Genomic DNA, 13,371 nt, shown 5'->3' with positions numbered 1-13,371 from the left:
AGGCTTGCTGGTCAATTTTAATAGCAAGAGACACATGGAATAGTGGAGAAGATCAAAGCATCTCAGTTGTACAATAAATTGAAACAAATAAATTGATAATGATAGGTGAGATGAGAGTACAAGTGATAGGGCTTGAATACATAGGCTAAGCTTTGTAGCTAACACTTTTATTCTTAATGCTAAGTGGTATAAAAAGGTGTCCATACCTAAACACGTACTTTTACACACAATAATGTGTGTTCACACACAAGGATAAATAAATCTAACAAACTCCCCTTTGGGTCATGGATTATTGAACTCGTAACAGAAAACATACGAAAAAGGAAAATGAAAAACCTTGCCTTGAAGAGGCAATATTCAATCCCGCACACAAGTCTGGAAAAAGAAATACATAAATGAGAGAGGTGCAATATGAGGACGGTCATGACATGGTCTACCAACAAGAAGCTCAAGGACCCAATGTAAGACATGGTTCAAAGGTGTGTGTGCATGGCTCAGAGGCACTAGGCATATGACCAAAAACCAAATACGTAGGTATAGCTTTCAGAATCAACTCAGAGGTCACATGGGAAGCGCTTACAATCCCCCCTAGAATTAGCTCCTTTGTGAATGTAAATGAAAGAAAATAAAAAGAAATATAACTCATTTTAGATTAAAATCCAAGCAAAGAACCCCACACAATTATTTAATAAGTGATGCAAAGATCTTAGTGCATATATAGGCATAGCTAGTGTCTAATTTCAACCACATTTCTATATTTTACTTTTAAATTTTTAAAATTATTATTATTATTAACAAAATTAATAGCAATAAAATCTCCCCTTAATGTCAATCTTGAGGATGATGCGGTTGACATTCATCACTTGCAATGGCGCCACCAAGCATTGGATGCGGTTGACATTGATTGCTTGATGTCAATCTTAACATTGATTGCTTGCAATGGCATCACCAAGAACTAGATACTTAGCAAGTCATTTTTTGCCTAATGTCAAAGGCAAGCACCCGAGCCAATGTAAATGTATCATCAAATGTTATGATTTTATATCAAAGAGTGCTAGCGTGAAAAGCCCCAAATTTAATCGATGAAATTTCAATAGAAACTGAAATGCCCCAATTTGCGTATAAACGAATTTTGAGTAATTCAAGCAGAAAATCAAAAGGGCCCAAAATTCTTACACAAACTGCCCCTCAGCAAGAATGTTTTTCACTTAATGAATTAAGGTTCGATTAAAACCTTAATCAAAAGCCTATCCTGAGATGATGTGATATGGCACACAAGAAGTCAACAAGCACGAGTTGGTGGTGATGATGCACAAGAGGGCTGAAATTGTCACATGTGGCACTAACAAGCATCACCAATAGCAACAAGTCACACAACAGGATTGGAACGTACAGAGGGCAAGTGACATGTCAATTGAGGATGAAGCTGCACTTGTTTATTGGGAGACTCATCTAAGGGGCTGCAGATTAACATGAGCAGAATGGCACACAGTCCATCCAAGTGCCTAGTTGATCGCCACACTCGACAAGTCCTCCTCGTCCTCCTCATCTTCTCCCATTGCTTCTATTGCTTCTTCCACTTCTTCCTCCTCGTCTTCGTCTTCCTCTTCCTCTTCTTCTTCTTCTTCTTCTTCTTCTTCTTCTTAGTTGTTGCTACTATATTATGAACAGCAACAGTTCATGAGATGTGCATGTAGGCTGCTTCTTCACTATATAGGGACAAATCAGATCAACTACTCTAATACCACTATCGAGTATGAGTTCACGTGTGACCAGCATGCTATGGCAAATGAAAGTCCATGGAAGAGAGATAGACAGAGAGAGAGAGAGAGAGAGAGAGAATAAAATTGGAAGAAATAGATTGATAATGATAGGTGAGATGAAAGTACAGGTGATAGGACCTGAATATATAGGCTAAGCTATCAAAGGTGTTCACACCTAAACACACACTTTTACACAAATAATGCATTCGCACACGATAAACAAATCTAACAAGAAGAGCCCAAACGGAGAAAATAATTAGCTACACCTACAAGAAAACAATTGTAGATGTCCTGCCTTTGTCAAAAGGACATGCAACAAGCAAAAAACCTATGTTTTCTGCAACAAACAGCAGGCTGAAATTTCTGTTTTCAGCAATAGGGTAGTCTTCTCTATAGGAAACCTCTGTGTCCAATGGTACCAAGTCTGAGTGCACAATAGAAGAGGAATACAAACATGAAGAGAAAAGGAGAAGATAGGAGGCGGCAGGAATGAAAGAGAAATCTGTACATAATCTGGAAAGAATGCTGAACACAATCGACTGATCCTTGCACACAGCCCAAAGCGTCAATGAGGGCACCTGATCAGGCTGGAAAATAATGACAACACCAGAGACAGTGACAAGGATGGAGACAGAGTGTGCAGCCAACAGTCCTTGCAAATGACGAAGAAGAATGCTGCAATCTGAGTGAGCACCTGCAGAAGACAAAGGTAATCTGCCTCATCAAGTGAGTAGCGAAACACTTAATCTGGCCAACCAGCAGCCTGGGGACAAAAATATGCAATTGGCCAATCAGAAACTGGCCAACCAGCCCCAACTGAGGCCAAGAATGCTGCCACCCTCAGAAAATCGGGGTGCCCTTGGTAGATCACAAATGACTGGCTCCTCCTGACTACTGGAAACTATGGCCTGCATAGTGTGAACACTCCTGACACTCACTGAAAAAGAAATGCATACAGATTAAGTGCCCTAGAACAGTCAGAGCTCCAATGTCCCTATCAGACTCCTCTGACAGGGCTCACAACCAGGACAGAACACGCTGAGAATGTGGCAGGCTAACAAACTTTGCTGTTGCATGTTTGGTGCCCATGTTCTTCACTCATAGTGCGATAATCACCATGTCCAAAACAGCCATGCAAGAATTGAAGTATTTAATTAAAAATCTTTTGTGAAATTAAAGTGTTAGCAATGCATTCACATTTCGTGTTTTGGTAACATTGTAGTTGAATGCTTGGCACTGTTTGTAAGAAAAACAGACTTATTTGCACAACTTAACAGAAGATGAGAGAACCCAAAAGGGTGAAAGGGATCCTCAAATTTTTATTACAGTAGTTAAAGGAGATTTGTACAAGTATTGGCTCCAAGCACCCAAGCATGAACCAGCACTCTTACTTTGATTCCACAAAGCCAACTCACTATCAAATTTGGGACAGCTCTTCACCCCACACTCATCCTCAATCAATCTTCAGCCACCATCTACTACAAATACTCTGGATCACCAATCTCTCAGAACTCCCATTACCAACTAAACTTCTCTTCTCTCCTTGCAACAAGCGCAAATAGAAGGGTAGATGAAGATGTGTTTTGCTGATCACAATCTTCATGAGAATCCCTTGATCACAACCTTGATGCCTTTGCAGTCCATCCTAGCCACCTTTATCCCTTTTTTGAAAACGTGCAACCAACACAATATAAAACAGCCCAATACTCTTTTCTCTGACATCAAAAACTACAGACTTTAGTTTCTGACAGATCACAAAGCTTTAACGCTTACCCCTTAGAAAAAAATGTTGGATCCAATTGTCACAACAAGCCACAATCTTCTACACAACCCTACATACCAAGATCTCACATCAAGTTAATGTCTTGCCATCCACCCAACTCTCCTGCCACATCATCCACCTACCCCCATTCCATCGCATGCTTGACATATGAGTGTATGTGGACAATGCTCAAGTGCATTACACTATCGTATGCAAATTAAAACTATGGAAGACACCACTCCCACTTAGTTTGGCAATAGGAGACATGCACGTAGAATTTCCTCCCTCATTCGGTTTTATCATGGTCTCAGATGGGTCTTAGAGTGTTCCAAAGCAAAAAAGATAAGTGGGTCTTCAATTTTGAGAAAACTAATGCCTAGAAATCACCAATGAATTTCAAATCAAGTTCATTGACTCTTTCGTCAAGTAAATTGTAAATTTAATAAAGACCCTCATCTCTGTTGCAATGAACTCGGCTATTTTGGTCAATTTGAGGCAACAAGGAGACAACTCCTAGGGCCAAACGCAACAGTGAGATGGCACAAGAACTCCCTAGCTAATGGAGATGGTGGCAACAAGAATGATGGCAAGGGCTGGTGGCAACTAGAGAGAACATGAGAATGAGGGATTTAGGAATCAAGATTCAGTATAAAGGAGTGGTGCAAACTATGATTCCATTTCATAGAACTCTCTAAGTCAATTGTTCTATCTAAAACTCTCAAGTTTTAATCTGCAAGAGAAATTCACATATAAAATGAGATTAACTTTAGGGCTGAATGTAAGGTATGTTGAGCTAAAAATGCATTAACTTCGCTTAAACAACCCCAAAACATGCTTAATTAATGAAGTAACCTTGTTTATTTGAAAAAAATGCATTCCCAAAGAGTGTATGTGTCCCATAAGCACAAACCCACTTGGGAGGGCCCAAACTTTCTATAAATAGGTAAGCTACCCTCCATTCAATCATAAATCTCATTTTTGCAGGTTTCAGGTGTTTTCAACTTGCTGCCCATACCCCTTACGCGGAGAACATTGCAGTCTCAGCTGTCCCTTGTTGTCATCTACAGTCTGGCGCCTATTTCCAGCCTTCCACCCATAGTTTGCAGCTATTTACAGCAAAGCAACTTTTGTTGATCACTCTCCAACTATTGCCTGCTCAGCTTTCTCTCTCCTCCTTGTTGTCGCTACTGTTTTTCTCTCTCCTCAGCCTATCGCAACAGAATTTCTCTCTCCACTGCCTGTATTTGCTATTTTCTCTCTCCTCACCTGCGTTTTTAGTCTTTCTCTCTCCTCACCTACGTTTTTAGTCTTTTCTCTTGCATTGTCATCTGCATCAGATCCAGCCTTCCTTGGCTGCGTTTGCTGGTGTTCGACATCCAAAGGCTGCCTTGCTGCGATTTGGTATCTGTTTGGAGTACGACACACTCTCCAGGTCATTATCCCTACCCTAATCCTTGAGATACAGGAGTTCGAGGTTCAATATTCATTCACTGCATAGTGTGTTTGCTGTATGAGCATTGTATATTTGGCAGTCATATCACTTCGTTTATTTTGTGTTCATTGTCTCTGAGTTACCCTAACCCTAACTGTGTTCTTTTATTAATCTGTGCTTTATCTTACAGTTTCTGTTTGTGTTTCTGTTTTAGGGTAGTTCTTTACAAGGAAGCTTAACATGCCCTACTTCAAACTCGAGGAATGTTAAAATCCGATTAATCTTTTTTATCAAAGAAATAATAAAGCTACGAAACTTAACCATGGTCGCACTGCTATGACACATCCATCACACTATGATAATTCTACTTTCCCCCACCCTCCCCCCCAAAAAAGATAAGAAAAAGAACCTAGTCTTATGTTCAAGTTTTTCCACAATAAATTCAAGCACGTCAATCAATAGTATACATTTCTTTAAAAAGGGCAACTTTTAAGGGGAGGTAAATAGAGGCTCTAGTCCTTCTCTCATCACATGTAAGTTGGTCTAATGACATGTTTTGGTTTAAACCTTTGAATCATGTGCATGCACTCTAAGGTATGCTTCCCTTGTCAAGCCCCAAGCTATGCATCTACACATTTGCAACATGTTCAATTTTAAGCCGTGACATGTCACACTACACAATCCTCTACCATTCTTTCTCACCTTCGCTTACCTTCACATGGACCCAAAGTGATGGTATTAGGCACTGTCTGCATCCAAGTTTTGTGTCATCTGCTTAACCACCTAAGACTGGGTATTTTACCATCCTGTGCATGGTATTAGGCACTGTCTGCATCCAAGTTTTGTGTCATCTGCTTAACCACCTAAGACTGGGCATTTTACCATCCTGTGCATGTAAACACCCATCAAAATAGTATGATCAGTAAAAGTGCAGGTCAGAACCCCAGGGTCCACACGAGAAAGGAACAGCAGTATGAAGCCAGAAGACACCTCCATGAGGGCTGCAAAACAGTCACCAGCACTCAAGAACAGGTGGAAATGATGAAAATGCAACATTGTGCGAAGTAGCCACTGCAGAAGACAGCTAAAAGCAGCCACAAAACTAGCTGCACAGTGGCTGAAAAAGGGCTTGAAGAAGTGCTTCAAAAAGCATGCTATCACAAGGACTTCAGGCCAGCAGCAGCACAAAGATCCAGCATCATCAGGTGAATGATGATCTTTGCAATGCATAGGCTAATCCGTCCATTCATTTTTTAGGACCCTAAATGAACTTAAATAAATATTTACAAATAGGACAGATCAAGGAACGCAAACAATTGATTGTGAGATTGTCTTTGGGATATCAGAGCCCCAGGTTCCTTCACCTCCACTGCCTTCCTATTCCCAACTAGCTGACACCCACTGCAACATGTCCAAACCAGTCTGAAAAGTTTTCAAATACTGACGAGAATTTGCAAACATTTTTGCTGGAAACTAACTTCTGATCCCAAATACCCTAACTAAGAACTAGCTTCCATTCACTGCAAACATGGAAAAACACACTTATAGACATACATCTTTCCATTGTTAACAATCTTTTTTTTTAGGTCTGCCCATCCACTGCAAACGCGGAACAACACCCACACCCTTAATGTCTCATCCTCAATTAACTATAAAGTCTTAATATGGCAAATTAAAACTTGACAATTATCGGTCCAGTGATCCAGATGGACCTCCTGCAAATATGTAGTGCTCATTAAGATAGGCCATTCATGTTCATTTCATGAAGTAAGGAGAAGCAAAGTCTGCACACCTGACGAATGAAGCGAAGCAGCTTACTATCAGGCCCGACGCCAGTAACTTGAGTGGCTGATCTAAAAGCATAGCCACTTTTTGGTCTCATGGCAGAATCTCTCTCGTCAATATTGAAGGTATACTTCATAGACGAGAGCAATGAATGTCCTAGTTGTCTGCGAACCAGTCGAGATGCGATATGCTCAGGATCTTCTAGTGTTCGCCATGTAAGGTTATAGCTAAGATCATGGTACTTATGTGCCAGAAGTCCTAGAGAAATACCCACAAGCCGCTCTTTATAAGAGGAATATCTCTGCCAATCCTGTGTACATATAAAAGCTCGAGTTACAAACGCAGCTGGCAAACTGTGAAACCTGGGATAGTGTAGTCCAGCACTCATTTCAGAAACTCCATCCCATCCGTAGCTTCCTGTGCCATCCCAAGTCTCACCATATCCAAGGATGTTCTTCCATTTGACAGAACCTTCTAGGGTCCAGCTCCTTGTCTATCAAAGACCAGTAAGAAATCATTAATCATGTTACAAGTATGTAAACACAAAATATTGACACAGATTTGTAAACACAGAATATTGACAAACATTTGGGATGACATTACACATTAGAGACTGTAAAGCAACATTGTCACCCAAACTTTAATCAGACGCATTCAAACTTGGAAAAATACCTCGGGCTTAGAAAAAACACCAAAGTCACCAGAGTATGGCCTGCTCAATTCTACCACATCCACAAACACATTTGCAGTTCCCGGAAGCTCCCCAGGACCAGCCTCAAGGGAAATTATGCATTTCTCAAAGATCCCCATACTTTCAAGATTGATGTTAGCTTGTGCAGCTTCCTGCAAGAGCTCCTGTGTGGTCTGTGCATTCTTGACCTTTTGCAATTGAGCTTCTATGACTGAATCTTTGGTCCGCTTGTTCCCCTTGATTATCACATCATGGACCTTGACCTTGATGGGCTCCTGTGCAAATCTGTAAAGCAGATAATCAAACGTCCTGGGGCCCAGGAAAGTCCGGTGCTTTTCATGCTGTTTTGTGTGTGTATCATCATCAGGCCGCTCTTTCGCATTCTGTTTTCGGTCCTGACGGTCCTGATCATCATTGTCATCATCGTGGGGTCCTTCCTCACCTCTGTTGGCCGCATGCTCTTCCATAACCACAGCTTCATCGGCATTGCTGGGTACGTTGCCAGTACTGGACTTCGGCATATCCTCCTCTGTGCCGTCTGCTGACGCTGCTTTCATGTTCTTGGCAAGGGTTCTGCTCTGTCGAGGACACTAGAGTAAGGTGCGTACGGCCATCGACCTGCGATCATGCTGCAAATCTCTAGTCGCTTGAGAACTAACCTGGCATGTGATCGTTCAAAGCTGAACGAAGTCCTGTGCAGTCCTCTGCAGGAGTTATGCGAGCACAGACGCCTGTACAGTCATCGAAGGATGGTTGTATGTTTTGTTTTGACAATACGTACTGGCTCGCTCTTCCCACCACGAAGAGGCCGTCGCAGGCCCGTCCCAAGTTCCAACGCTCGAACCACCATTTCTCGTTTAAAATGCCGAAAGAAGCCAAAGGGACTTGCCATAGTGGTTTAATTGTGAATTGAGTTATATGGGTGAGGGAATTAAAACCCTCCATCCCCCCCACACATAATTAAACATCTATTTACATTAAAATGCAAAATGAAATACATAAGTTTTTTTTAATAATAGGGCATATATATTAAGAGAAAAGTGTATAATATTATAGCATCATTCAAGCAATGTAGCAAGAAGGCATGCCTTCTAACCCAACATCTTACAAAAAAGTTTAAATATCTAGTGCCTTGAATTTATCACTCCTGTGATGATTGCTAACACCTCCTGACACGGTTATGCCACCCAGCCCTCTGATACTAGATGAAGTTGAGCACCAAACGATTGACCAATACTACAAGTCTCCATGTGGTTTCCTCTATCCTAGAGTGGTTTGCAAAAAGTGTTGTTGACATCCCGAAGCCTTCACTAAGATTTGCATTTTTCATCCATCTCCTGATTGCCTTCCACAAACGGGCCACATACAAACATTCCAAGAAGAGATGCCTCTCTATCTCTTCTGCCCCACCCACACAAGGGGCATAGTGGGGAGACATCAATGATCTTGGATAGCCTTGATTTCACCGGGAGCTTCTTGAGAAGCAACCGCCATCTTAGGGTATTGATGCATGTAGCATGAGTGGCTTTCCATACACTTCTAACCCTCTTCTTCTAAGTCTCAATACTAGCCATTGGAAAGTCTTTTCTCCACTTGAGTTGAATTGCCACGATTGCCAATGAGGGGGTTTTGGTATCACTAGCCAACCTACATTACCACAACTTCTTGCATATAGGATTGATTATGTCTTTCATGATAGAATCATGCATATTCACTAGGGAGGTGGGCCATTCCTTCATAATGTGCTGCATCACCTCACCTAGCCACTTGGATTCTTTTTCATCAAGCTTAAACTACTCAACTATTTGCATTAGGAGTTACTTGAGATTGCTTCTGATCCCATATATCTTCCCACCTAGAGACACCTTTGGCACATTGTGCCTTTATTAACCTAGGATTATGGTGAAATGGACCCACCTTTGGCTTGTAAGGGAAGGGAGTGAACCAAACATTGTGGCCAATGAAGAGTCGCTCAACCTTCTGCCTCTTAAGGACCATGAGCATTGAGCTAGGGACTTTTGCAAACTTGCTACTAATGCTTGCATGGAAGCCGACTGTGGGATCCTTACCTGCAAGTGCGGGTAGGTGATAATATCCAACCAATTGATAGTGGGCCACACACTGCCCCTAATCTTGAAGGTGATAATCCAATTCAAAATAAGGCGCATCTAGGGCTAACTTTCATCCATTCTCTAAAGAAGGAAGAGAATGAGATCTACAACTTTTTTCACAAGGTTTTCTAGCCTTGCACCTCCCATCTTCTTGTCGGTGGTAAGAGTCTCCCAGCTAATCTAGGGAGGAGTCTTCCTACCTTGGTGGGCCCACAAGAACTTCCAAACTAACTTTTCACCCATGTCCCAAATAATTCAACTAAAGGCAAAAATGGAGGCAAGGAACACCACACTAGAGGTGATCATGCTTTTTGTGACCAACATCATACGAGCAGAGAACGAGAAAGGAGCTCTAGCCAACCCTCTTAGTTTAGCTTGAAACTTGACGAAAAACCAATTGAACCTTTAGGACATTGAGATTTCTATCCCAATAGGACCTCCCAAGTATCTAACAATTTCTCCCATCCTCACAATCTTGAAACCTAGGTCAAGGATCCACTAGTTAGGCTCATCCCAAGATAAGAAGAATAGCTATGTCTTTGTCTGCTTGATCTTAGGAGCACCTAACAATGAGAATTCTATGTAGACTTCTAATAATGTATTCACAGAGTCTGCCTTGGCCTCTATAAAGGAGGCATTGTCATCTACAAAGGAGCCCTTTGATCAAGCCAACCTAGATGAGTTTGTCAGCCCTCCTAATAAGGGGGTCAATTATCAAAGCAAACAATAGGGGAGCCAAGGGGCATCCCTACCTTATTGATTTGCACAAGTCTAAGGGGGAAGAAACCACCCCATTTACACAAATAGAAGCAAACGCCCCCTTGAAGAGGGAGGCACGTTGCTAAACTTCATGGCTCTCAAAACATCCAAAATAAAAGCCCAACTAACCCTATTAGATGTCTTGTCCCAATCCATATTTATGAGCAAGTAATCCGATTGCAAGCTCAATGCATGATCATGGAGAAAATTAAAATGAGGACTGTGTCATGGATTCGTCTCCCATGGGCAAAGTCTAAACTATTTTTTGTGAATCGCCTCTGCAAAGAGGTACTTAACCCTATAGGCCTATGCCTTAGCAAAGTCTAAACTATTTTTTGTGAATCGCCTCTGCAAAGAGGTACTTAACCCTATAGGCCTATGCCTTAGCAAGAATCTTGTAAGAAAAATTTAGCATAGTAAGGAGTCTCCAATCGAAAAACTTAGGTTTATCCTACAGCTTTGGTACCAACTTTATTAGTCCTTAATTCACAAAGGCAAGCGTTAGACCTAATCTTTTAAGGTAGTTGAGCAATTCTACCAAATCCCCACCACAAGTAGGCCACATTTTTTATAGAATTATGTAGGTAGTCCATCTGACCCTAGAGATTTCCTGGGCTTGAAGCTCCTAGCCACCTCCTTGATCTCTTCCATCATAAATGGCCTAGCAAGAAGCGAAGCTTTGTTAGTATCAACTCTTACAATAGAATCATCTAGGAAAGGCTGCAACCTCTCCTCACATATTCTAGGATACTTGGCAGCTTCGTGCCTACTACGAAAGCAAGGTGTTCTCCGTAGATGCTAATTATTTGGCTCTCTTCTTATACTAGATACCCATTCTTGTCCTCAATAGAGATAATTGTTTCCTTCTTTTTCTCAATGCACAACTTGGCAAAATTGAACTCATTGAGCCCATCACCCAATATCTCCCATTGTCCCTTCAATTGCACCTTGGCAACATTAACCTCATAATCCTCCTAAGCTTTCATGAACATTTCCACATCTTGAAAGCAACATTGGGTGATCTTGTCTTGGGGGTGATCCATTAGGACATCTAATAGAGAAACTTGAGCTCTAGCTGCTAACTCCATAAATTGTCTTCTATCTTAGGCTCTCCTTTTCCCATAACATTTAGCCACTCCTACCAAAGCCTCCTAGCACATCATCCACTTTAACTCTAGGGATGCACATGGGTCCCTTGCCCTCTCCCAAGCAAGTGCTAATTCTTGAGGAAACCTTTTGCCATCCAACACAGCCACATTCGTACAAAAAGGAGGCAAGCCATCACCGTTCCCACTGACCATGAATGGTAGTTAGTAAATGAAGTAGTCATGTTGTAGAGTTACTCCTAGTTCACCCATGTTCCCATCAAAATCATACAAGCTTATAGAGCATCTTTAACTTAGACTAGTGATTTGCACTCCCACCCGCACAAGTGTGGGTCATTAGGACCCCTATAAAGCAATGGTGAATAAACCCCCTCCCCCTCTATGGGTCTCTCTCTTTCACACACTACATAAAGTTAAATCTAGTGCTGTGTGCTAGACCCATGCAAGTGCAAGTTTCAAGGTAGAGGATGTGCAACCCCTCCTCCCCCCTTTTCTTTCTCAACTCTCTCTCTCTCTCTCTCTCTCTCTCTCTCTCTCTCTCTCTCTCTCTCTCTCTCTCTCTCTCTCTCTCTCTCTCTCTCTCTCTCTCTCTCTCTCTCTCTCTCTCTCTCTCTCTCTCTCTCAGCACACTTTGTACTACATCTTACAAATTTGAAACTTGCTTCTTACATGTATGTGTGTGTTCATGTGTGCATGCACACATACACACATGTATACATCTATGTGTGTGTACATATACTTATACATATAAATTACTAAGGGGAGTGTGCAATGCAATACACGTCAACTTTTGCCTCCCCCTCCTCCCACCATGACAACACCCTTCTCATCCTACCCTCATCCTCTCAACCAAACACCCATAGGAGCTTCCAAACCACCTCTTTCGCCTTGAGAACCATTGCTCCAACCCCCACTTTGACTAATGGAAACCCTAATGCACCCCCTTCTCTCTGCAAAGTCATTCTTGATTCCTTACATTATGCAGAGTTTATGGGTCACATGCTCTCCTCTAAAGTATATATGATGTTGCCATCACGTTGCCTCTAGAGCTTGCACAAAAATTGAGTGAACGGATGTGGGCCCCACACACACATATCCATCCATGCTTAGTGCTCAATTTACTTTCATCCATGCTCACATCAGCTTTGCCCTTGCCAAGGCCCCATATGAGAGAAGAAGAGAGGGAGGGAGACTGCATGTGTGTTTATGTGCGTGTGGGAGTGAGGAAGATGGGCCAAACATTGAAGAAGATAGAGGGATGGAGAAGATGAACATGCTTGCAAAATCTACGAGAGAGAGAGAGAGAGAGAGAGAGAGAGAGAGAGAGAGAGAGCTCCAACATAGATATGAGCTATCACTCCTTTTCATTTTCTAGCATGAACCTATCACCCCTCCTCATGCTCCTCCTTTTCTTCTAGTTGTGTCCTTTGCACTTGATTTGGACTCTTCACTTGTTTGCTCCATTTCCCTATCAATTCATAGCAACCAATATGCCCTTGATGTTCTCCTTCAATGACATGGTTTCCAAGATCTTGCAATCAACAAACCTGAACTAATGGGGAGAGTAGGCATCAATTGTATGCTTCTTGGATCAAACCTAGCTATTGAGGACACCAATAGATGTATGCATGTGTGTATGTATTAAAAGGTAGAGCTCAAGTGGAAGCACACAAGTGAAAGTAAGAGCTATGGCAGATGGAGTAGAAGAGCAAGAGAGAGAGACATTATATGTGGGAACTCCAACAGTCACAACGCATGACCGACCTTTCCTTATTCAAATGTTACTAAAAGAATAAAGAATGAAGTGACAATGATGGACACCCACCACCTATAGTGTACAAGTGTGTGGGTATTATCAATGTAATGAATACACGGGTGGTTAGTTAGAGGTGCCTTTACCCCTAATAACCTCTCACTTAAAGGCGCATGTGCCCCTAGTGAGGAGAGAACAATAAAAAAGTG

At 41.9% G+C, this 13,371-nt stretch overlaps 1 protein-coding gene across 2 annotated transcripts in view; it reads right to left on the bottom strand.

Annotated features, from left to right (window-relative positions):
• LOC148038154 (uncharacterized) overlaps window positions 1-8,319 on the bottom strand; it is a 48,137-nt gene extending 39,818 nt beyond the window's left edge. Inside the window, exons 1-3 of one of the 2 annotated variants that reach the window (XM_087669644.1) lie at window positions 8,093-8,319; window positions 7,415-8,011; window positions 6,750-7,235 (exon numbers count right to left, since the gene is read on the bottom strand). In XM_087669644.1, coding sequence (XP_087525770.1) covers window positions 6,750-7,235; window positions 7,415-7,990 — 1,062 coding nt within the window. In that variant the 5' untranslated portion in view covers window positions 7,991-8,011; window positions 8,093-8,319. The remainder of the gene's footprint in view (window positions 1-6,749; window positions 7,236-7,414; window positions 8,012-8,092) is intronic. The other variant, XM_087669638.1, reaches the window with a different exon arrangement.
• Between the last annotated feature and the right edge of the window lie 5,052 nt (window positions 8,320-13,371).

Source organism: Lygodium microphyllum, chromosome 3, assembly GCF_053477565.2.
Source record: "Lygodium microphyllum isolate KBCC chromosome 3, Lygodium_microphyllum_v1.1.10, whole genome shotgun sequence".
Taxonomy (NCBI): Eukaryota; Viridiplantae; Streptophyta; class Polypodiopsida; order Schizaeales; family Lygodiaceae; genus Lygodium; species Lygodium microphyllum.
This window is presented reverse-complemented; position numbering and strand designations above follow the sequence as displayed.